Source organism: Moschus berezovskii, chromosome 21 (assembly GCF_049115385.1).
Source record: "Moschus berezovskii isolate FMDL1 chromosome 21, NW_MosBer_1.0, whole genome shotgun sequence".
Lineage (NCBI taxonomy): Eukaryota > Metazoa > Chordata > Mammalia > Artiodactyla > Moschidae > Moschus > Moschus berezovskii.
Genome location: NC_142480.1, coordinates 13876867 through 13900731, shown reverse-complemented (window position 1 = coordinate 13900731; position 23865 = coordinate 13876867). Strand labels below are relative to the sequence as shown.

The 23865-nt window shown below is 48.4% G+C and overlaps 1 protein-coding gene across 4 annotated transcripts in view; it reads right to left on the bottom strand.

Moving 5' to 3' along the window:
- CCDC88C (coiled-coil and HOOK domain protein 88C) overlaps positions 1–17101 on the bottom strand; it is a 145188-nt gene extending 128087 nt beyond the window's left edge. For 3 of the 4 annotated variants that reach the window (XM_088829457.1, XM_055418387.2, XM_055418386.2), the window contains exons 1-3: positions 16874–17101; positions 16032–16132; positions 7056–7164 (exon numbers count right to left, since the gene is read on the bottom strand). In XM_088829457.1, coding sequence (XP_088685583.1) covers positions 7056–7164; positions 16032–16132; positions 16874–16933 — 270 coding nt within the window. In that variant the 5' untranslated portion in view covers positions 16934–17101. Of the gene's footprint in view, positions 1–5386; positions 5447–7055; positions 7165–16031; positions 16133–16873 lie in introns of those variants that run through there. The other variant, XM_088829458.1, reaches the window with a different exon arrangement.
- Positions 17102–23865: the final 6764 nt, after the last annotated feature.

Here is a 23865-nt window from a genome sequence, read left to right as displayed (position 1 = left end):
AAATATCACCTTTAATTTCCTCAAAACATAGAGATAAGCTACATCAAGAATACCCACCTTACAACAAGAAAAAAATGCAAAAGGAAAAAACAAAACCCATCTACAGCCTTTCTCTTTTAAGAGTGGAGAGTCTGTCATACAGAGTAAAATGAGTCAGGAAGAGAAAAACAAATGTCGTATATTAATGCATATATATGAAATCTAGAAAAATGGTACTGATGAGCCTACTTGCAGGGCAGGAATAGAGAGGCAGATTCAGAGAACAGACTTGTGGATCAAGGCAGGAAAGGGAGGGTGGGACGCGGTGGGAGAGCAGCACTGACAGATACACACAGGGGCTTCCCTGGCGGCTTGGTGGTAAAGAATCTGCCTGCAACACAGAAGACCCGGGTTTGATCGCTGGGTCGGGACGATCCCCTGGAGTAGGAAATGGCAACCCACTCCAGTATTCTTGCCTGGGAAATCCCATGGATAGAGGAGTCTGTTCATGGGGTCACAGAGTCGGACAATGTGTAAAATAGCTAGTGGGAAACTGCTGTATAGCAGAGGGCTCAGCTTGGTGCTCTGGGATGACCTCTGTGATGAGTGGTGAGAGGGAACTGGGTGGAAGGGAGGCTCAAGAGGAAGGGGATATACGTATACTTATAGCTAATTCACTTTGTATAGGAGAAACTAACAACATTCTAAAGCATTGAGAGTGAAAAAGTTGGCTTAAAACTCAACATTCAAAAAACTAAGATCATGGCACCTGGTCCCATCACTTCATGGGAAATAGATGGGAGACAACGGAAACAGTGACAGACTTTTATTTTCTTGGGCTCAAACATGACAGAAGAGGGTGACTGCAGCCATGAAATTAAAAGACGCTTGCTCCTTGGAAGAAAAGCTATGAGCAACCTAGACAGCTTATTAAAAAGCAGAGACACTACTTTGCCAGCAAAGGTCCATATAGTCAAAGCTAAGGTTTTTCCAGTAGTCATGTATGGATATGAGAGTTGGACCATAAAGGCTGAGCACCGAGGAATTGATGCTTTCCAATCTGTGGTGTTGGAGAAGACTCTTGAGAATCCCCTGGACTGCAAGGAGATCCAACCAGTCCATCCTGAATACTCATTGGAAGGACTGATGCTGAAGCTCCAATACTTCGGCCACCTGATGAGAAGAGACGACTCACTGGGAAAGACCCTGATGCTGGGGAAGACTGAGAGCAAGAGGAAAAGGGATGGCAAAGGATGAGACGTCTCAGTGGCATTACCGACTCCAGGGACATGAGTTTGAGCAAGCTCAGGAGACGGTGAAGGACAGGGAAGCCTGGTGTGCTGCCGTCCGTGGGGTCGCAAAGAGCCAGACACAACTGAGTGACTGAACAACAAATACTCCAATAATAAAATAGAGTGGAGAAAGCAATTTCTCCCTTACAAATTCAATACACTGTATTATTCATGAAGCAAACTCCCCTGGTACCTGTAGACACTGCCTGAGCAGAGTTAAGTTCCCTTGAACACTGTCTCTATCCACCAAAGCACATCACATCTACCTAAGGAGACTTCACTTTATCTAAAGAGCCTCCAGACCACATGAATTAGAGTTCACTTTGTTCCCACCAACAGTGTCAAATACACATTTCCTTCTCTTTTTACTTTTGACAAAACTCTTTCATTTTTTCAAACTATGCACATTTCTAAAGATAATTCTAGCAGTCAGCCCGTGCTTATCTAATACAAATACCACAGAAAACCGACAGATCCCCAATGCAAAGTGGAGTGGGCAAGAGATACAGGCAGGTTTAATCTGAATATGTGATGCAAAATCGCATGTACACACACAGAAAAATTAACCACAGGAATTACCTCCAGGGAGACAGGTAAGGAAAACTGGATGAAGTAAGAGAAATACCGGGGACTTCAGTCAGAAAAAACCTCTTAGAAGAAAGGAAATATGAAAGAAGCAAATATGAAAAATATTCACACATGTTCATATTTATTTTGAGCAGATACACAGGTGTTCCTTAAAACCATTTGTACTGTTTCATTTTTAATCTTTTCAAAGCAATGAAGGAAAATAGAGATTACAGAAGATATTACTACCCGGGACTGTTGCTTCTGTGACAAAGATCAATATTGTGGGTCTGTTCTGGCCTTCCAACCACGTGACAGACCAGAAGTCACAAGAGCCAAGTTCCAAGAACTCACAATACAGAACTCCCTCGAGGTGATCTGAAACTCTAAAATCTTAGTGGTCTCCGGCCGCCATGCAACTATGGAATTTCAGAACCACAAGGGCCCACCCTCTTCCGGACAGATGAACACTCAGGAGGCCCAAAGCAGGAAAGCCACACGTCCCAGGGCTCGGCCAGCAAGGGGAGGCGCCCGGAGCAGCTCAGCCAATGCCCCATCTCAGAGTCAGCCCTGCGGGCAGGTCCCCACGTTCACCTGAGGGTGCCCATTTCAGGATTGACATCCAGTGAAGACATACATCTCCATCGACACATGCTGAACTCGTCCGGGCCACTGTGTGAAGAGCTTCCCACTTGCAGAAAGCCAAAGAAACCTCAGAAATTTCACAGGACAATCAGGCCCCAGGTGTCATGAGAAGGAGCTGGCTTACAGGTGTGCAGGGCACGGGAGGGCCATGGACACCATGCACAACCCCCAGAGGATAAACACGCATCAGCCACCTCCCGCACCAGGGATTTCTGCATCTGCTACTGGCCATGTTTTCCTCCGGGTTCTGTGATCAAATAAACGTGCACTTGACGTCCACACTCAAGGCTCTGGATGTAACAAATGAACCATTCTATAAATCCAAGTTTTAACTTAAAAGGACTCAGATGAAGAAGAGTTTGGCTGTTGAGTGTATCAAACAAGCCTCATGTGACGCTCTGGAGAAGGAAATGGCAACCCACTCCAGTATACTTGCCTGGAAAATCCCATGGACAGAGAAGCCTGGCAGGTGACAGTCCATGGGGTGGCAAAGAGTCGGACACGACTTAGCAACTAAATAATAAAACAACACATGATGCTGGGCTCAATGCTGACCAGCCCAGGGGCTCGAGGCAGCGTCCGCTTCTGATCCAGGCCCGCCTTCCTTCCAGGTCTCTCCGCAGGTGAACCACTTGTGGATGTTCACCCTGATCCGCCTCTCCTTCTCTAAAATTCAGAGACTGAACCAGGTGCTGTCCCCAAGGGCTTGTCCAACTCTGGCTTCCTAGCACCCCCCTCAATGACACCCGTTCCCCCTCGTCACTTTCTCATCACAGCAGCCTCTCCTCCACCTGTCCTGGGGCAGACGAGACGTGCCTCTGTTTTATGTGATGGACAGGAGTCACCCAAGTTCTCACTGAGCTCTCTCTGCCTCTGGAGGCCTGGCTGACAGGGCCTCTCCCCGACATCCCTAGAAACGCTCTAAACCACTAGGTTCCCACGAGCATGCATTAGAGATCACCTGGAGGGCCTGTTAAGCTGCAGACTGCCAGACCTCCACAGAAGGTCCGGGGAAGGGGCCTGACCTGCACCTCTAACAAGTTCCCAGGGGACACGGATGCTGCTGGTCTGGGGACCACGCTGTGAAGACCACCTCTCTGGCCCACTGACTGCCCCTCCTGTTGGAAGGAGGTTAAGACTTAAAACGGCTGGGGAACTTCTGAAAATGCAGACTCCAGGTGCCAACGCCAGAAAAGTCAGAGCAGCAGGTCAGAGGGAGGCCTGAGACACCGGTGGTCAGACTGAACCGGGTCACACCGGTTCTCACCCACTGTGTGTCCTCTGTCCCAGAAGAAGGTCAAAGACCTTTTTTTGTCTCTGCAGGTTTTCAGGCACAAAGTTTGAGCTTCCTTGTGAAAGAAGCCCATGCTATTCACGGGAGGCCCTGTCCCTCCTGACTGTCCCTGCCCCATGTGCCTCAGAAAAGAAGGGGACAGCCTGGAGGTGGGAGCAAACCACTGCTGGGCAAACAAGACCTGGGGTTGGATTCGGTGACCTCGCCGTGTCTACTGAAAGCCACGGCAAGAGGAAGGCCCTGTCCCGGAAGGGTGACCTCCCACCCTCCCCAGCCACCCTGGCCAGAGTCAGAACCTCACTGGTCTCACGTCACCTCAAGCCCTCACAATCTGCAGGGCCTCTCTCAAAAGGGGACGCTGGGCAGTACTTCTTTTGGAAAACTTTCTTGAATGTCACTTGACAATAATAACCGATTATGTTTATGCTACAATTGTCAGGTGGGAGGGGAAAAAAGGCAGGATATGCAATTGTATATACGGCATGAGTACCATGGACTAAAACACAAAAACTATTCATGCAAAACTGGAAGGAAGCACTAAAAATGTTAATAGTGATTGCCTCTGGGTGCTGGGGTTCCAAGTGGTTCTTTTCTTCTTGAGACTTGTTTGCTTTCTAAGGGGTTGTTTATAAAGAGCACGTATCACTTACATAACCAGAACTAAGCTTTATTTTACAATAACTTGGAAGGAAAAAACAACAGAACGCTGCCCACACCTAAGCTGTGTCAGTGCAAAAGGGCAATGTCCTGACAGCGTCCTCCAAGTGCGCGGGGCTGACCGAGGGGCAGGGACAGCTCACAGCCTTCAGCAAGTGCTTTCAGCAAACACTGCTCCGGGCTGGGGTTGAGGCTGTCCATGCACACCAGTCCTGCCCTCAAAGAGCTAAGAGCTCAGAAACAGAACAAGGATGCAGGGGTCTTCTTTTCTACCTGTAAGTCCTTCGGGGCCCTGAGAACGGACTAGTGATCGTCTCCTTCCAGAGACTTCTGCCCATCTTCTAGAACTCGGCTCAGTGACCCCAAGAGCAGTGAACTGCCTTCAAGTACTGTAGAGGGTCTCAAGCCCTTTGGCCAACCCAGATTGGACTGTCAGAGCTGGCAGGCACCACCAGCATGTGTGCTCTGGGCTGGCAAGCCTGGACAGCAGTACCTGCCAGGCCAAGCAGCCTGCAGTAAGCGCCTGAGTGCCGCAAGCTACACACAGACCCAGAAATCTCACCTCCATCCCAACCCTTCACCACGGCCATCAGGGAAGGTTACCACCTCCCAGCCACACCCGGGGTGGGAGACACACCTGTCCAGAGTTGGGGATCTCGTCTCCAACTGTTACGACCATCCACTTCCCCTGGCACTTGCACACAGCACAGAAAGCACTACATGAGTGCTAAGTCGCTTTAGTCGGTGTCTGACTCTGTGCGACGCTATGGACCGTAGCCCACCAGGCTCCTGTGTCCATGGGATTCTCCAGGCAAGAATACCAGAGTGGGTTGCCATCCCCTTCTCCAGGGGATCTTCCTGACCTAGGGATCTAATCCACATCTCTGCATTGGCAGGTGGGTTCTTTACCACTAGCGCCACTCCTGGGAAGCGAAGCGAAGGTACTGCTTACCGTGAATGGTGCCTGCAGTCAGAGCTCAAGCCCCGTGTAGTGGCCCAACAGCCAGTATGACCACCAAACAGTCCACTCCATGCCCAGGCCCAAGTTCACGGGCAGCACCAGGTTCCGCAGAATGTGGCTGTCAAATGGGAAGCAGTAGCTGAGACCCACTGGCTGACAGCATGCCTGGCCCTGGGTGTGGCTCTCCTAGCAAGGAAACAACCCCCTGCCAGCCTCCAGAGTCAGCTCACACAGGGCTCCCCCAGACCTTCCTCAGCACAGCTAGCATCTGTTACTAAAAGCATGGACCTGGTGCTCAGCCACCCAAAGGCTGCTCAGAGTGCCCACGGTGCTGGGCCTCCAACGGGCCCTGGAATGAGCACCGGGGGCTGGCTGAATTGACCATAAAACAAAGGCATCTAGCACCCCAACCCCAGAGGGAGGAAAATGGAAACCATCATCTCAGAAAACCCATGACATGTCCACTCCTGCCTTCACCCATCTTTTCTCAAACTCAGCAGCACCCACAGCCCTCTGCAGGAAGCGGACAAGCACACGACCCGACGCCACGGCGCAAACTCCATCCGGCCACCTGTCCAGCGACCTCAGTGACCTCAGAACCCACATGGCTGCGCAAGGGCAGAGAGGGAAGCCACAGCTGGCCGGAGGGCTTCCTCATGGCTCTGAAGATGCTCCCAAGCCCCAGAAGTTACTAAGACGAAGTTACAGCCCAGGAAGCCGAGGGCTCGGATAGGTCTCAGAGGCAGAGGGCTCCGTGAAACCCCAGGATGAATCCGGAAGGGAAGGGCTCTTGAGCAGTGATTCTCAAACTGTGCCCCCTGGGGTCCTGGGAAGCCCCCCAGAGATGCCCTGGAGGGCGAGGAGGGGGCTGAGTAGAGGGCATTCAAGCCCCCAAGTCACTCAGAGTTGCCAAGGCTTCCCCTGGGGGCTCGAGAAAATTCACATGGAGGCTAAAAAGTTTCACGGCTAAGTATGACAAGCCCGGGCTCCAAAGTGCACACTTTAAATCTACTTCCTGTCAATGCCTCCATATAAAGATCATGAACATCAAAGATCCTCACCCAACTGGCCCAAGGCTGGGATGAGGGTTTCACAGCCCTTCCCCTTCAGGCCCTCCTGCCTGACCCACCTACTGGCGAGCCGAGATAGGGGGAGCATTTCACAGGCAGACACCCCAACCCTGAACCCCAGTGCTCCTGTCTGCCAGCTGGGGGCTGGTTGATTTCATATTTGGCCCAAACACAACCCTTCTGTGGTCCCTTCTCTCCCTCAACCCCTTGAATCGCTCCTGTACAGACTCGCCAAGCTGTGGGTGATTACCGTGCAGAGTGCCCCTCCCAGAGCCCTAGCCAGCCAGGCCCCCCGCGACTGTGAGCTGGGGCTGCGGCTTCAGATCAAGGCTCGTCTCCGCAGCCCTCCCAGCACCAGGCACGCTGTGGTGCACACAGCTCAAAGGACGTTCCCTGGGCAGAGCAAAGTGATCCCACCTCTGACCCTTCTCACAATGCCAGAGAAAAGATGCATGTGCAAACACGCCAAGTGTCAACAGGCAGCTGCCTGACCACCACTTCCTCTCGGCTTCCTGTGGGGAAACCGTCCGAATGAAGGTATTGCCGGACGCACAGCAGGACTCGGGGGTGATGGGGGAGGACCGCCTTACCTGGTAGTAGGTCTTGATGTTTCTCACCAAGATAGTCAAGTTCTGAATGCGAAGGTTCACATCGTTGTTGACGTGCTTGTTGATGCGTTGATTGGTTGGCCTGGGATCTCTAGTGGGGGGTAAAAAACGATGAGAATGGAAATTGCCCCTCCCAGCCCCTGCCACACCCCATCCTACCCCCGAGTGCTGAGTCCTCTCCAAGCCTAGGTCACTATGCAGCTGTGGCGAGTGTAGCTCAGGTCAAACCCTAAGTCTGCTACTGCCAAGCCGTGGAACCCTCAGGGAAGACACATCACTTTCTGTTCCCCCTCCCCAAGCACCAAGCCCACCACCTGCCCTTAATCAATATTACTTTTGTCCCCACTGCTGGCAGCAGCAGTAAACAACCAAGTGTCAATGCAGACCCAAAAGTGACACCGTATAGAAGTCAGTTTTTGTTGCCCAGTCTCCAAGTCGTGTCCTACTCTTTTGAGACCCCCATGGACTGCATAGCCTGACAGGCTCCTCTGATCATGGGATTTCCCAGGCAAGAATACTGGAGCAGGTCGCCATTTCCTTCTCTAGGGGATCTTCCCAACCCAGGGATTGAACTCGTGTCTCCTAGCATTCACAGGTGGATTTCTTTCTTTCTTTTTACCCCAAAATATACTTCAAGATTAAAGAGAACAGGACTTCCCTGGTGGTACAGTGGATAGGAGTCCGCCTGTCAATGCAGGGGACACGGGTTCGATCCCTGTTCTGGGAAGATTCCACCTGCTGCGGGCAACTAAAGCACTTGTGCCCCAGCTCCTGAAGCCCATGCACCTAGAGCCCCGTGCTCTGCAAAGAAGTCAACACATGAGAAGCCTGTGCACCCCAATGGAGGGCACCCCTGCTCACTGCAACTGGAGAAAGGCCGCAACAGAGACCCAGTGTAACCAGAAACTAACACTGTTAAAAAATTGAGAGCGCTAACTTATTAAATAAAAGATAAAAAAAGATTAAAAGCTAAAAGCCAAACAAAGCAAACTATGTGAAATACCAAGAAAGGGGGGGAAATGGTACATTTTCTGACTTCATAAAACTCAGTAAAATCATCAATGCTCCACTTCACATGGGTCTCCTGTGTGTGCCACCGAGTGTTCGTGCCTGTGATTTACACGCCAGGCAGACACTTCTGGCTCAAAAAACCGCCACCATGAGTCTGTGACACTATGTCGTGTACGCCACACCCTACAAGAAATGCTAAGAGACACCAATAATTGATGTGGGAAATCCCCAAAGTGTCATTTCTTTTCCAAACTCAGGCAAAAGGCAGGTCTGGTTGTGATGAAACTAAAAATCTGAATCAAGTGATTTATAATATCACTCATTTACATACAGGACATTTCTCAAAAATACTCAGTGTTAAAGAAGTTTCCTATTTGGAGAACAGACTCGACAAGAATGGATTTTCACTCCCCGCTCCCCCCACGTACCACACACTGCTTTCTTTTGCTAACAAAGTCCTCCCGCCCATTTGACTGTCCCAAGACACCATGAAGGATGTCTCACTCAAATGAGGGCTGTGTTCGTGGTCCCATCTGTCATCCGAGCCTTGTGATGAGGGTGCTGGCCTCCTGGGGGCTGGGGTGACGGAAGAGAAACAGGTCTCTTCCTCCGTCCTTGGTACCCATGCCCCTTGATGATGACAGGAAGGGGAATTTGGGGGAGTAAAGCAAATCCATCTCAATGCCATTTGGTTCTTTCAAAGCCAATAATTTATACAAGATTAACCAACAGAAAAAAAATCTACAAACCGCAATTATTTCAAATATCACTGCAGGCATAATTTCTTAATAACACAAGCTGTTTAAAATTCAACCATTAAGTAAATATTTAATATAAACACTATGAGTCCCGACACTGTATTGCGTGTGTGCAAACCCCTTTATGAATCACGCTGCCATAATCAGCCATGGATTTTATTCACTCATCCTGCCTCCCCTAAAACAGTCATATGAGCACACTGGGGCAACCAGACCTCTTTTCAACTGTCCCAATTTTTTTCCTGGGACAACGTTTCTTACTGTCCCCATATAGTGCAGAGTCCTGCCAAGCTATTTACATGTCTCTTCTGGAGCCATTCATTACTGAGAAAATAGAGGTTAACAGTTGCGTGGAAATTAATCTAGCCATAGAGGAGGCATTCAGAATTTAAACCACAAGGGCATTTTAGCTACAGAAGTGTACCTAGCATGACAAAATAATTTATCTTAAGGGTGCAATTCTCCTGCCTTTACTACAGAGACCTGAAGAGATGAGAGGCAATTTCATAAAGTGATGAATGTGCTTCTTACAACAGGAGAACTTAGGGCTTCCCAGGTGGCTCAGCGGTAAAGAATCCGCCTGCCAGTGCAGGAGACACGGGTTCGATCCCTAGGGAAGAGCCCACATGCCACAGGGCAATTAAACCCATGTGCCACAACTACTGAGCCTGTGCCCCAGGGCCCAGGAGCCGAAACGAGAGAAGCTACTGCAATGAGAAGCCTACGCATCACAACTAAACCCGGCACCATTGATAAATATATATTTTTTAAAACAATAGACCTTAGAGAAGATGCAGGTCCCAGTTTTCATTAAGTCAGACGGCACCACCTGAAGAGGAACAGGAGCCAGAGGACCTTAGCAAACACGTGGATGTTTATTGTGCGAACAAAGGCAAAACACACACCAAAGGTCTGGGCCTGGGAGGCCATCAGGTGACGGGGGAGCCTCTGACCATCCCCGCTCTTGTTAACCTCCAGTTCTGGGAAGCAACAGCTAATGGAAACAACATTCCAAAAGAGCTCATGTTTACTATATGAATGATTAGACTGATTATCATGATCATTATATTAGCACTCTTTCCTTTAACTATGGCTCTCAAGGTAATGAGAGATTAGGGAATAAATCAAACAGCAGTCAACTCGGGTTAAGGAAGGCCTATCCCCACTTGGCCCAGCATTGCATAACCCCCTCCCATCCTGGAGCAGGAAATGGGTCAGGAGCCACTGATTCTACTCTGGAAATGGGACCCAGGATGGGTCAAAGTTCTCGAGGCCCCGTTGGGCTCATCTGCCAGGTGACCACAGGACCCTTCCGGCCCTAAAAGCCTACCGTTCTAGGAAGGCCAGGGCTGTACTGGCCAATGTGGTTCTTGAGCCCAGGAAGATCATAGAACTACTGCAAGACTGTCTCCCTGAAAGCGATCAAAAACAACAGGGATCTTCTTGATATGACAGTCCTAGAACAAACACAAAAGGCTGACAGTCCCACATCAGGATGTGTGGGACACACAGAGGACAGGAGAGAGAAAGGGTGCAAGAAAGTGTCTAGTAGCTTGTCCAAACTTGGAGACAAACAAGTCCAAAGTGCAGGGCCCTGAGGGCTTTCTTCTTGTTAAAAAAAAAAAAGAAATCACTCTCCCTAAAATTTCAAAGAGAACTATAATTTACACTTACAGCAACCTTGCCTCCCTCCTTTGAGAAAAGGTCAGCCCCAAACTTTTCATCATATTCCAGTGACTCCTAAATTTAAAATTGAATCCAGGAAAAAAAAAAAAACAAATCAAGAAACCATGTTTGGGGACTTCCCCGGCAGTCCAGTGGTTAGGACTCCACGCTTCCAATGCAGGGTGCACAGGTTCAATCCCTGGTCGGAGAACCAGGAGCCCACATGCCATGTGGTGTGGCCAAAAAATTTTAAAAATAAAGAAGAAATTATGTTTGATACAGATGATAAAGATATTGATAATCTATCATAGACTTAAAAAAAGGTTGAGCCCAACTTTGGATAAAAATACATTAGGAAGATATATGTATATACCACAGACATCAGCTGGGAGACACCAGAATATTAACACTACTACCTTGACATGGTAAAATTATAGGCAATGTTTGTCTTGCTCATCTATATGTTCCTCCCAGAGGAAGAAATGGCAACCCACTCCAGTAGTCCCGTGGACAGAGGAGGCTGGTGGGCTACAGCCCATGAGGCTGCAAAGAGTCAGATGTGACTAAGCATGCACACGCATCTATATGTTCCCACCTTCCTACAACGAACATGAATTTTTTCATTTAACTTTTACAGACTCAAGGCCCCATGAAGAGTGTCACATGCTGCAGCCATGAAAGACTATCACTTAAGTTCATGAGTAAAAACTCTTTTTGCCCCAAGACTTTAGCACCAACACAAACTCATTCAACTAACAAGTATTTGCCCCTTTATCCTCAGCTTTAACATCTGCAAAATGGGAACATAACTCCTCTTCTGGCACTCTAAGGAAAAAAACTTATCCTTCAAATGCTTTTTATTTTTCTTTTCTCCTGAGTAAATCGCTTTTTAAAAGATTACTTACTTTTAATTGGAGGATAATTGCTTTACAATATTGTGCTGGTTTCTACCTTACAGCAACATGAATCCCCCGTAGGTATGCATGTGTCCCCTCCCTCCTGAACCCCCTCCCACCTCCCACCCCATCCCACCCCTTTAGGTTGTCCCAGAGCATCAGGTTGAGCTCCCTGTGTCCTACAGCAAATTCCCACTGGCTATCTGCTTTCCATAAGGTAGTGTGTACGGTCCGGAAAAGGCAATGGCAAGCCACTCCAGGACTCTTGCCTAGAAAATCCCATGGACGGAGGAGCCTGGTAGGCTGCAGTCCATGGGGTCGCTACAAGTCAGACATGACTGAGCGACTTCACTTTCACTTTCACACATTGGAGAAGGAAATGGCAACCCACTCCAGTGCTCTTGCCTGGAGAATCCAAGGGACCGGGGAGCCTGGTGGGCTTCCGTCTATGGGGTCACACAGAGTCGGACACGACTGAAGTGACTTAGCAGCAGCAGCAGCAGTGTGTACGGTCAATGCTGCTCTCTCAATTCATCGCACTCTCTCCTCTCCACCCCACCCGCTCCGGCTGTGTCCACAAGTCTATTACCTATGTCTGTGTCTCTACTGCTGCCCCACATATAGGGTCATCAGAACCATTTTTCTAGATTCCACATATATGCATTAATATACAATATTCCAAATGCTTTTTAGAAGCTTAAGAAACTCTTCCATTGGCCTGAGGATATTTCCAACTTCTGAATAATGAATATATTATTTGTAATTCTGCAGCTGGCATAAGGGGTTAGAAAAGAGTCTGAACAAAGCAAATAGTATTGGATTTAATGTAGGCCTTGCCCAGGTACAAGCTTCAGTCCCAGTTTCCAGCTGCACTCAACAGCCACCACATCAACTCGGGTGTCCACTCTCATGAGGACAGATGGATATCAGCACACGCATGTGACCAGGTTCAGGCCTCACTAACAATAAAATGATTGACATTTGTTGGGCATTTCCTATACATGCATAATCATATTTAATCTTCCCCAAATCTATAAAATACTATCCCGCTTATTACAGATCAGGAAATTGAGGCTTAGAGAGTTTAAGTAATTTGCCCAATGTAACAGAACCAGTATAGCAGAGGGAAGATTTGAATTTGTCGGCCTGATGCTAAAGTGAGAGCTCTCTTTTTTTTTTTCAGTATTTTCTCTTTTTGAGTATTTTCTTTCGGGCTTCCCTGATAGCTCAGTTGGTAAAGAACCTGACTGCAATGAGGGAGACCTGGGTTCAATCCCTGGGTTGGGAAGATCCCCTGGAGAAGCGAAAGGCTACCACTCCAGTATTCTGGCCTGGAGAATTCCATGGACTGTATAGTCCATGGGGTCGTAAAGAGTCAGACAGGATTGAGCAACTTTCACTTTAAAGTCTTTATTGAATTTGTTACGATATTGCATCTGTTTTATGTTTTGGCTTTTTGGCTGTAAGTCATGTGGGATCTCAGCTCCCTGACCAAGAATCGAACCTGCACTCCCTGCATTAGAAGGCTAAGTCTCGACCACTGGACCACCAGCGAAGTCCCTGGAGTCAGAGCTCTTAATTTTCCTATGAGACTGTGAAAAGCACGTCCAAAGTGATTTAGACATCTTGTTTTCCCCTTGGGGACCAGTAGGTACCCAGGGAAAGTGCATCCACAGAGGAGCTATTCAGCAAGTTTTCCCAAGCCGCTCCACCCACACCACTCAATGTCTCACCTTCATTCAGGAATTCGCCTGGACCTGGGCCTCCCCTGAAAGCTGAGCCCACAGGGCTTTCCTGCTTTCAGGCACCGATGTCACCGAGAGGCCTGGCCGAGAGACTACCACTCCAGCCTTCTTCAGTTGCCGGAGACAATGCCCAGGTGCAGTCACATGACCCCCAGCCAGCCTCCATATGGCTCTCAAGTGTTAGGTAACACGTCTCTTGTCTGAGCTCTGGCAACACATTAGCACACTGCTCTCTGCAATTTCCTCAACTCCTACCAACCCGGAGAGAATTTATCAAAGTAGGTGAACTGCACACAGTAGGGGCTACCAGCATGGGAGATAAGGCAGAACAGCCTTATCGCTTACCCGCTAGTTAGCCTGGCACTTGGCAGAAGTGAAAACAGGCTTAAGTACAGCGTTAGATGTCGGGCTAGGATGTGGGTCCCAGAGTCCAGTTTTGCCCTCCGTCTTGTTAGGAGAGGGCTAAGGCTCAAGAATTATCAGGAGACTAAGAACATAGAGGGGAAGTAGACTGAAAAAAAAAAAAAGAACCTTTAAGCGGTGATGCAAATCCTTTCTGGATTAAGAAGGAGATACATAACTACATAACTGACACCAACACTTACTAAGCAGCAGGCGCTGTGTTAATTGCTAATACATCACTCATTTCATCCTCACAACCTTCTCTTAAGGGAGGTACTTTCCTTCCCATTTTACAGATGAGGAAACTGACATGGTAAGTGATGTGCCCAGCAGCACAGGGCTTGCATGAGACCTAGGGTTTGAACAAGTAGGTTACACAGGCTTTTGACACTAGGGCTAAAACTTTCTTTTTAAATTGAGGTCCTTTTTACACAGGGTGAAATGCATGTATCTTAAGTTACAGCTTGATGAGTTTTGAAAACTGAAATACATGGACCATTTCTACTGACCTCAGAAGTTCCCCTGTGGACCTCCCTAGTGGTCCAGTGGCTAAGACTCCATGCTCCCAATGCAGGCAGCTCGGGTTCGACCCCTGGGTCAGGGAACTAGATCTCACGTGCCAGAACCAAGACCAGGACCAGCCAACCAAATAAATAAATAAATATTAAAGAAAAGAAGTTCCCTTGTGCCCCCTTTCCGATCAACCCCTACCTATTTCCAAGAGCGAACAATGCTGATCTGTCACCTGGAGCAGGGTTATTTTGATCACCCACGCAATAAACCGCATGCAAGTGGCACCTCTCCCTCCTCATGTCCTTCTAGAAAGCCACCCAGCTTCCCCACTGCTCTCTTTCTTGGTGCCTAACTCTGGCCAGAAGACCCAGAACCATTGCTTGAGGCCTCTGAAGCTGCAAAAATATCAGCTCTCACTTGCAGGACAATTACCTTGGCACATCACAGAGGAGAAAGTAACGCTAAAATTGTCAAGGGGAAGGGAGAAGCCCTTCAAACTGCATTTAGCTTCGGGGCCAAGTGTGAACAAGTGATGAGCTGGCATTTCTCAAAGGAATGGTCCAACAGGCTTTCCTGATTTACAAGCAAGTGGTAAACGCTTCAGGAATTCCAAAGGTCAGGGAAGAAAGAGAAACAGTCCCAGGGCTTTTGTTCTCCCCTCGCCTGGGTATAAAACCCTGAATGAAAAAGCCGGGGATACTGCTGGTTTTTTTAATTAAACAGGACAGGTTGAAATTTCACTGGTTGTTGCACCAATTGGAATCCAGCAATTTTGGGGGGTCTAACAGGATGAATCAGGGAAATAGTTGCCAGAACTTGAATATGCTATGAGACAACCCCAGGAAAACTCCTACTTGTGAACCAAGAAGTGTTGCCAAGCTGACAAGAGATTCGTCATTTTAGAATCTAATCAAACTCAAGATAGGTAACATCGGTAGTGTCTTAATAAACATTAAGACTGAGATGTCTCTGCCACAGCATGACATCAAGTAACTTATTAAGCCACAGGAGCAATGTTCTCAGGAAATTGTTTAAAATAGATCTTTGTAGGTAGATCTATTTAAGCCTCTTTCGGAATATACCAAAGCTGACCGCTTCTCCTCCCACAGGGGCCACAAATGCAGCTGATTCTCATCAGCTAATGAGTTCCTGGCTCAAGATGACAACTTGCTTAGTTGCAGGTGAGTAGGTGAGCACAGGGGCCTGATCCACAGAGAACATTTGCTCCAAATGCCTGTGAATCATACAGACACTCAGTTCCAATACGTTCCCTGCACTTTCTGAGTTAAAAACAGAACGCAGTGGCAGGAGCCAACACCTACATGTGGCAGGCTGTCAATCAGACAGGCGCTGCAGAACGCAGCAACAGGAAAGGATGTGGTCAGACAAACACGCTAGCAGGTGTAAGCTCCACCAAAACTCCGTTTAAACCCACGCCTCAAGACAAACAGAACCAAAGCACTCTGGCTCCCCAGGCCTCTCCCAACACAGTGCCTTTTAAATCCAGTTTATAAGAAGAAACCTAACCAATTGCACTTGCTCTGGGGCAATGGGAAACACAAGATGAAAGTGAGGCAGAAACAGAGGTGTCCTGACCTCGAATGAAACTTCATAGTCACTCACGGATGCTCTGGTCCCACCCGACACTTCCTGTAACCAGACACTCTCCGTTACAGCTCCTTGCCCCCCAAAAGAAAGGTGGTTTTTTTCTTGCCATTGTCAAACACTTAAGTCCCTGAGTTCGAAGTCAATTGCAACATGTGGATGACAGTCACTCAATTTCAAACATCTGACAAACCAGTGTCCTGGAGTTCTTCACATCCAACAAACCAGGAAAAGACACCATTAATACCGAAATACCAGTGGGCCCACGTGCAGAGAACACTGCAACTTCACATTCCATTTCTACAACCTTAAATTTGACTTTCCAAGGCATCATTCCTTCCTTCCTCCCTGAAGGTAACTTACATTTGCAACATGATTTGGTTCAGAAAGATGCCATCTGCTAAATCCATGTACATGGTCAGGTTGTCCTGGTTGCCGCTTCCGAATGCGCCAAAAGTTTTCACCTGCGGGGAGGGGAACGTGGAGAGTAAGGCAGGAAAAGTCACCCCCAAGCGCTCAGTCTAAAGCTCTCCAGGCGGGCAGAGAGCCTGGAGGCAGAAGGGAGTCACCCACGGCCACCCACCCTTCCACAGCACCCTTCTCCCGGGCCTCGCTCCCCCTCCCCGTGCCAGGCAACAGAAGCGAGAGAGCAGAAAGAAAACTTCCTCGCCACTTTTCTGCGGCGTCTCAGAGCGGAAAGAAAATAAGATAAATAAAGGGGACTTTTCAGTAAATTTCTCACGTCTCAGATCTATTGGAAATCACAGTGCCCACCCTAGCCTGTACACGTTCTTCCTCGAAACCCCCTAATCACCACTGCCCTCCACCCGCTGGTCTCAGGGGTTCAGAAACTACACGAGGATATTTTAGGGCAGTGGGTCCTTTTTCCGAGCGGTCAAGCCATGCGCCCAGGGTGACCACTAGGAGCCTGCCGCTCCAGGGCCGCCGGCCCAACGCCCTGGCGGGAACAGGTGTACCCGCTCAGCCCCCGGCCCGGCCGAGAGCGAGGCGGGGTCCTGCACCCGGCGCGCCGGCTCCATAGTTGGAAATAACCCGAGACCCCGGGACACTGACCCCGACCCTGGGAGTCCTCTGGGTCCAAGGGCTACCCGGGGCCCCAGCTGGGTCGGGTTTAACTGCGATCGCCTGCGGGCGGGAGAGGAGCCGGGGCCCCAACAATGGGGCGGGGAGTCAGGCGCACTCACCCAGGTCACCAGCGGGCTCTGCAGGAAGAGCTCCATGAGCTCCGAGACCGTCACGTCCATGCTGAGGCTGCGCCCGCCGGCTCCGCGCCCCGCGTCGCCGTCCCCCGCGCCGAGGCACAAAGCGGCTCTGGCAGCGAGCGGCGGGCGCGGGGCTGCGGCGGCTCGCGCCCGGGAGACAAAGGCGGGGCGCGAGCCCACGTTCCGCGGCTTCGGCGGCCCCGCGCCCCGCCCGGGGCTGGGGGAAGGGGAGGGCCCGCCGCTCGGGGAGGAACAATGCGGGCGGCGGCCCCGCCCCTGGGCGGCCCCGGGCGATCGGCGCGCCGCCTCGCGGAGCCGGGGCCGGGAGCCGGGGCGCGGGCGCGGGAGCGCCGGGAGCACGCGTGCAGGGCGAGGGGCGTCCCGGCGGCCGCGGCGCGCAGAGGCGGAGAGCGCGGCCCGGGAGGCCGGGGCCCCCGACACGTGGCTCCTCGCCGCGCGCGTGCGGTGGCCTCCGTGCCCCGGCGCCCGCGGCGGGCCCTCGCGCCGGAGAGCGTGGGTCCCGGCCTCTGCCTCCCCGGGTGCGCGCGCGGGAGACCGAGGGGGACTCGGGCACCGGGCTCGATTCGGGCACACCGCACGCTGGCGGCCCAGCGGAGCCCACCACCGCCAGACTGGCGGCCCCCAAGCAGGTGCAGCCCATCGGCCGCGCGGAGCCTCCCAGCTGCCGCCGAGGCCCCGCCCGGCCCCGGGGCGACAGGCCCAAGCCCGCCGGCCTCCGGTGTTGGGGTCGGCCTCGTGGGCAGGTGGGGCGCGGGCCCGGAAGTCAGAGGAGGAAAGTTGGTGCTGAGTTTAAGCCGTAGGAGCGCGACCTCTTGCGCCCCACCGTGCCACCTCCCAGGCTGCTAGCCTCTTAGAAGTTCCCGCAGAAAAACGGGTGTTGTGGCTGCCCCGACCTGGACCCGCCGCAACTGGGACACCCCCTCCCTCCAACCCCAACACCACGGCCGCTTTGCCAAGAAAGAAGCCAGATTCTGGATTCCTACTTGGAGGACGTAGCGGCAGCTTGGTGGTAGGCGACAGGAAAAAGGACAAGTGCCCCAACTGGATGGAAAGCCAGCCCTGGGCCCAGACCCACACCTCCCTGCTGAGACAGCTGCGGTGGATCGGGCGGTCTCTGCCACCTCACCTTGGGCCGGTAATAATTTCACACTACGATTCAGTCATTGTTCAAAACATTTTACACAGTTAAACTAGTCGAATCCTCAAGAGTTTCCCAGGTGAGCCCACCGGTGCAGTATTGACCTGAAAGCGCCTAGCATAATTGGTGGCAAGTATACAGTAGGCGCTAAATGGCTGCTGGTTTGCATGTGAAATGACTCTGTCAAGCGTTGGGCCTGCGGCATCTGCCGGTGGAGTGTGGAATTGCAGCCGAATTCTGTGGTACTTGAGCGGGTGATGGGGTGAGATTGTGGCCCTACCAGGCTCCTCTGTCCATGGAAATTCCCAAGAATACTGGAGTTGGTTGTATCTTTCTTCCTCCAGGGGATTTTTCTGACCCAGGGATGGAACCGGGGTCTCCTGCTTTGGCAGGCGGAATTATACCCCTGAGCCACCCGGGGAAGCCAGCCAAGTCGACTAGGGGATCCCTAAAAAGAAGTGCTGAATTCGGGATGATGGAAGGGAAAACGGGAGACTACAGAAGAACTAAAATTTCGAGCTGATGTGGTTTTATTGTGCACTAGAAATTCCTAATTGCCTATATCATGAAATCAGTTGGAAAATAGATAAAATATGTATTTATGCCCACCTCTGTTTAAAAGGCCCCTGTTCTGTGCTGCTGGGATTTTTTTTTTTTTTCATATTGATCCCAACTATTCTGGAAAGACAAGGAGACGATCTTCAAAATTATTAGATAAGCATAATCTTTCACACTATGAAATACATTGGACAAATGCTTTTCTGACATTTGTCGCTGAGGACATTGACACCTCCTGGGCCACAAATACGTCAGGAATTTCTGTTTGGGGGTCAGTTAGCTGCTGTGTTGATTCATTGTCATTGATGTATCCGCAGTTCATTGGCTCAACCCCATTTTATTCCGTTCGGAACGAGCTGACTGAGCATCCTTGTTCCCTGGTGAGGCAGGGTGTCAGGTAAACTGGATGGTGCCCAGGTTGCAGGAGTGGAAGGCTTCACAGGGTTGGATGAGCTGGACAAGGCACTTCCTAGAAATCCTCTCACTCCATCAAATCAGAATAAGGAGTTTCCTGTATGACTTTACAGGGTAATTTTGAAGTTCAGGTGATGGGGTGTAAAAAGGTCTAAAAAGGAACCTTCCTCACTGTCTCCTCCTCATCTGTTGCCACTCCCCACCTGCCCCCATCTGCCATTATTTTAATAAGAATTGTTTCCCCTATGTCTCCATCGAGTTGGCCATAAACTTCAGGAAGCAAACACACAGACCGTCTATTAACCACTAAGCAGTAACCCTCCATCCCCTGTCCATCCAGACCAATCCTTGGGTTTTACTCTTATCTGAGACTTAACTGCTGCTGCTGCTAAGTCACTTCAGTCCGACTCTGCACAACCCCATAGATGGCAGCCCACCAGGCTCCCCCATCCCTGGGATTCTCCAGGCAAGAACACTGGAGTGGGTTGCCATTTCCGTCTCCAATGCATGAAAGTGAAGTCGTGTCTGACTCTTAGCGACCCCAGGGACTGCAGCCTACCAGGCTCCTCTGTGCATGGGATTTTCCAGCCTAGAGTACTGGAGTGGTTTGCTGTTGCCTTCTCCGGAGACTTAACTATTTATTTACAATTTTTTTCTTGTTCATTTCTGCATGAAAAGTAATTGCTTTGCGCATTGCTTCCTACACAGAAGCAGTACTTTAATTATGTTGTTCATTCTGATAAAGAAATTTTCTCCCTTTCTCAGAAAATGCTGGCTCATCTGTGTAATCTAATGGCATCTCTGTAATTTGATAGGAGTTTTAAATAATTCGTACAACTTTAAGAGCGGGGGGAGTGGCTCTTTGTTAATGTCTTTGTCATTAACTTGTTATAAGGAGCATGTATTAATTTCATAATTAAATGTTTGTGTTAAAACACACATAACATAAAGTTTACCATCTTAACGTTTTTAAGTGTACAGTTCAATAGTATTAAGTACATTCACTTTGTCGTGCAGTCCTTGCCACCATCCATCCCCGTGACTCTTTTACAAGATGAAATTGTAAATCTGACAATACCCATAACTTTCCACTCTCCCCTGCTCTAGCCCCTGGCAAACCTAATTCTATTTTCTGTCTTTATTATTTTGACTACTGTGAGTGGAATCATACAGTATTTGTCTTTGTGTAACCGGCTTAGCGACTGAACTGAACTGAACTGAACTGAACCGGCTTATTTCACTCAGCATCATGTCCTTGAGATTCATCCATGTTATGGCATATTACGGAATATCTTGCCTTTTTCAAAGCTCAGTAATACTCCTGTGTGTGTGTGTGTGTGTGTTGAATTTTGCTTATCCATTCATCAGTGGGTGGACACTTGGGTTGCTTCCATGTTTTGGCTATTGTGAATAATGCTACTGTGAACGTGGGTGTACAGGTGTCTCTGTGAGACCCTGCTCTTGATTCTTTTGGATACATAGCCAGAAGTGGGATTGCTGCATCATGTGCTAAATTTTTTTTTTTGGAGCCTCCATACTGTTCTGCATGGTGGCTCTGCCAGTTTGCAGTCCCACGACCTGTGCACGAGGGTCCTTTTCTTCCCACCTTTGCCACCATTTGTTATCTCTTATCTTTCTAAGTGTCACCATTCTAACAGGTGTGATGTGATCACTTGGGTTTTTAATTTCCTTTTCCCTGATGATGATAGTGATGTTGACCATCTTTTCATGTACCTGTTGGCTATTCATATATCTTCTTGGAAAAATGTCTGTTCAAGTCCTTCGCCCGTTTTTAAAATTGGATTATGTGTTGCTTTTCCATGTGAGTTGTGTGAGTTTATATATATATATGTGTGTGTATATATATATAGGGTTTTAACCCCATTATCAGATATATCATTAGCAAGTATTTTCTCCCATTCTATAGGTTGCTTTTCATCTTGTTGATTTTCTTTACTGTGCCAAACCTTTTTAGCCTGAATTTTACTTTTGTTGCCTTTGCTTTTGGTATCAGATCTAGAAAATCATGGCCAAGATTGATGTCAAGAACCATACATGGCAACGTTTTCTTCTGAGAATCTTTTTGTTTTCAGGCGTTACATTCAACAAAATCTATTCTGAGTTAATTTGTGTGGATGGTGTAAGATAGGAGTTTAGTTTCATTCTTTTGCATGTAGCTGTTCAGTTTTCCCAACACCATTTATTGAAGAGGCTGTCCTTTCCTCATTGCATATTTTTGGCTCCTTTGTCATAAAATAATTGACCATATATGGGTGGGTTTATTTCTGGACTCTCTGTTTTGTTGCATTGACATATGTGATGTTTTTATTAATACCATTCTATCGTGATTACTGCTGCTGCTGCTGCTGCTGCTAAGTCACTTCAGTCGTGTCCGACTCTGTGTGACCCCATAGATGGAAGCCCACCAGGCTCCCCCGTCCCTGGGATTCTCCAGGCAAGAACACCGGAGTGGGTTGCCATTTCCTTCTCCAATGTGTGAAAGTGAAAAGGGAAAGTGAAGTCGCTCAGTCGTGTCCGACCCTTAGCGACCCCACGGACTGCAGCCTACCAGGCTCCTCCATCCATGGGATTTTCTAGGCAATAGTACTGATTACTACAGCATTGTAATATAGTTTGAAATCTGGAAGCTTCATGCCCTCAGCTCTGTTGTTCTTTCTCAGGATTGCTTTAACTATTCATGGTCTTCGTAGTTTCATATAAATTTTAGAAACTTTCCTATTTCTGTGGAAAGTGCCTTTGGAATTTTGACAGGGGTTCCATTCAGTCTGTTAATTGCTTTGGGTAGTTTGGACATTTAAACAATATTAAATCTTCCAATCCATGAATATGGACTATCTTTCCATTTTATTTGTATCTTTGATTTCCCTCATCAATATCTTAATAGTTTTCAGCATATGTCTTTCACTTCCTTGGTTAAATTTATTCCTAAATTTTTTTTTTTTTGGTTGCAGTTTTAAATGGGATTATTTCCTTATATTTCTGATAGTTATTGAGGTGTCAAAATGCAATGATTTTTGTTTATTGATTCTGTATCCTGCAACTTTACCGAATTTATGTATTATTTTAATACTTTTTTGGTGGGATCTTTTGGATTTTCTATGTATGTCATCTGCCAACAGTAATGGTTTTACTTCTTCCTTTCTGACTTGGATACCTTTTATTTCTTTTTCTTGCCTACTTGTCCTGGCTAGGACTTCTAATACCATGTTGAAAAAAAGCGGTGAGCAAATGCATCTTTATCTCCTTGCTCATCTTAGGGGAAAGCTTTCAGCTTTTCACCATTGAGTATGATGTTAGTTGTGGCCTTGTCACTGTGCTTGGTTGAGTCTGATTCTTTGTAGCCCCATGGACTGTAGCCCACCAGGCTTCTCTGTCCATGGGATTTCCCGGTAAGAGAACTGGAATGGGTTGCCATTTCCTACTCCAGAGGATCTTGCTCACCCAAGGATCTCCTCTGTCTCCTGCATTGGCAGGCAGATTCTTTCCCACTAGCGCCACCTGGGAAGCCCAACCTTGTTATAGATGGCCTTTATTATGTTGCGGGATATTTTCTCTCTACCCACTTTGTTGAGAGTGTTTTCATAAACAGATGTTGAATTTTGTCAAATGCTTTTTCGGCGCATATGATTTTGATCCTTCATTTTATTAATGTGGCATATCACACTAATTGATTTGCAGACACTGAACCGTGATTGCGTCCCTGGAATGACCCCACTCAGTAATGGATATGATCCTTCCTTTGTTTTCTTGTGAGAATTCCATGGTTTTAGCTCTTACACTGAAGGCTTCAATCCAGTATGAGTAAATTTTTATATGAGATGAGACACAGTTTCATTCTTTAGCATGTGGTTATGTGTCATTTCAGCGCCATTTGTTGAAAAGACTATCCTTTTCCCTTTGAGTGATCTTGATGTCTGTATTAATCAAGGTTCTTCAGAGATCCAAACCAGCAAGATGTGTGTGTGTGTCTACTTACGTCTATCTGTAGTATACAGAGAGACAAAGTAGGGAGAGAGGGATTTAAGGAATCGGCACAAAAAAAAAAAAAAAAAAGGAATCAGCACATGCAGTTTGGGGGCTGGCAAGCCCAAATCTTCAGGGCAGGCCCGCAGACTTGAGACCCAAAGGAGCGTTGATGTGGCAGCTTGGGTCCAAAGATAGACTGGAGGCAGAACTCCCTCTTCCTTGGAGGACCTGAGTCTGTGTTCTCTTCAGGGTTTCAACTCACTGGATGAATCCCACCCACATTGTAGAAGGTAATCTGCTTTACTCAGAGTCAACTGATTTAAATATTAATCTCATCTAAAAAATATCTTCACAGCAACATTCAGACATTTCATGAAATCTCTGAGTACCTTGGCCTAGCTCAGTTGATGCATACAATTAACCATCACAAATGTAACCCTTATCAACTTGGTGCCCAGACACATCTCCTTAAATCATACTTGATCTCTGAATAAAGACAATACCTAACATGCTAACAGTCACTCTGCATAAAATAAAAAATGTACTATTTCCCCAAAAGAGGATTCAAAATTCTTGGGTGATATTCACTCTTCTCCTTGAAACCCTGTAACTTAAATACTATGATGCAAAAAAAAAAAACTATGATGCAGTTAACAACACTTAAAAGTCAGAATATCTTATGTGATAAGGGAATAGCAAAAGGGAAAACACAGATAGTGTGACGTATATACACACAAACACACACAAACATATTGTTGTTCATTGCTCAGTCATGTCCAGCTCTTTGCCACCTCATGGACTGCGTGCAGCATGCCAGGTTTCCCTGTCCTCCACTGTCTCCCATGTCCATTGAGTC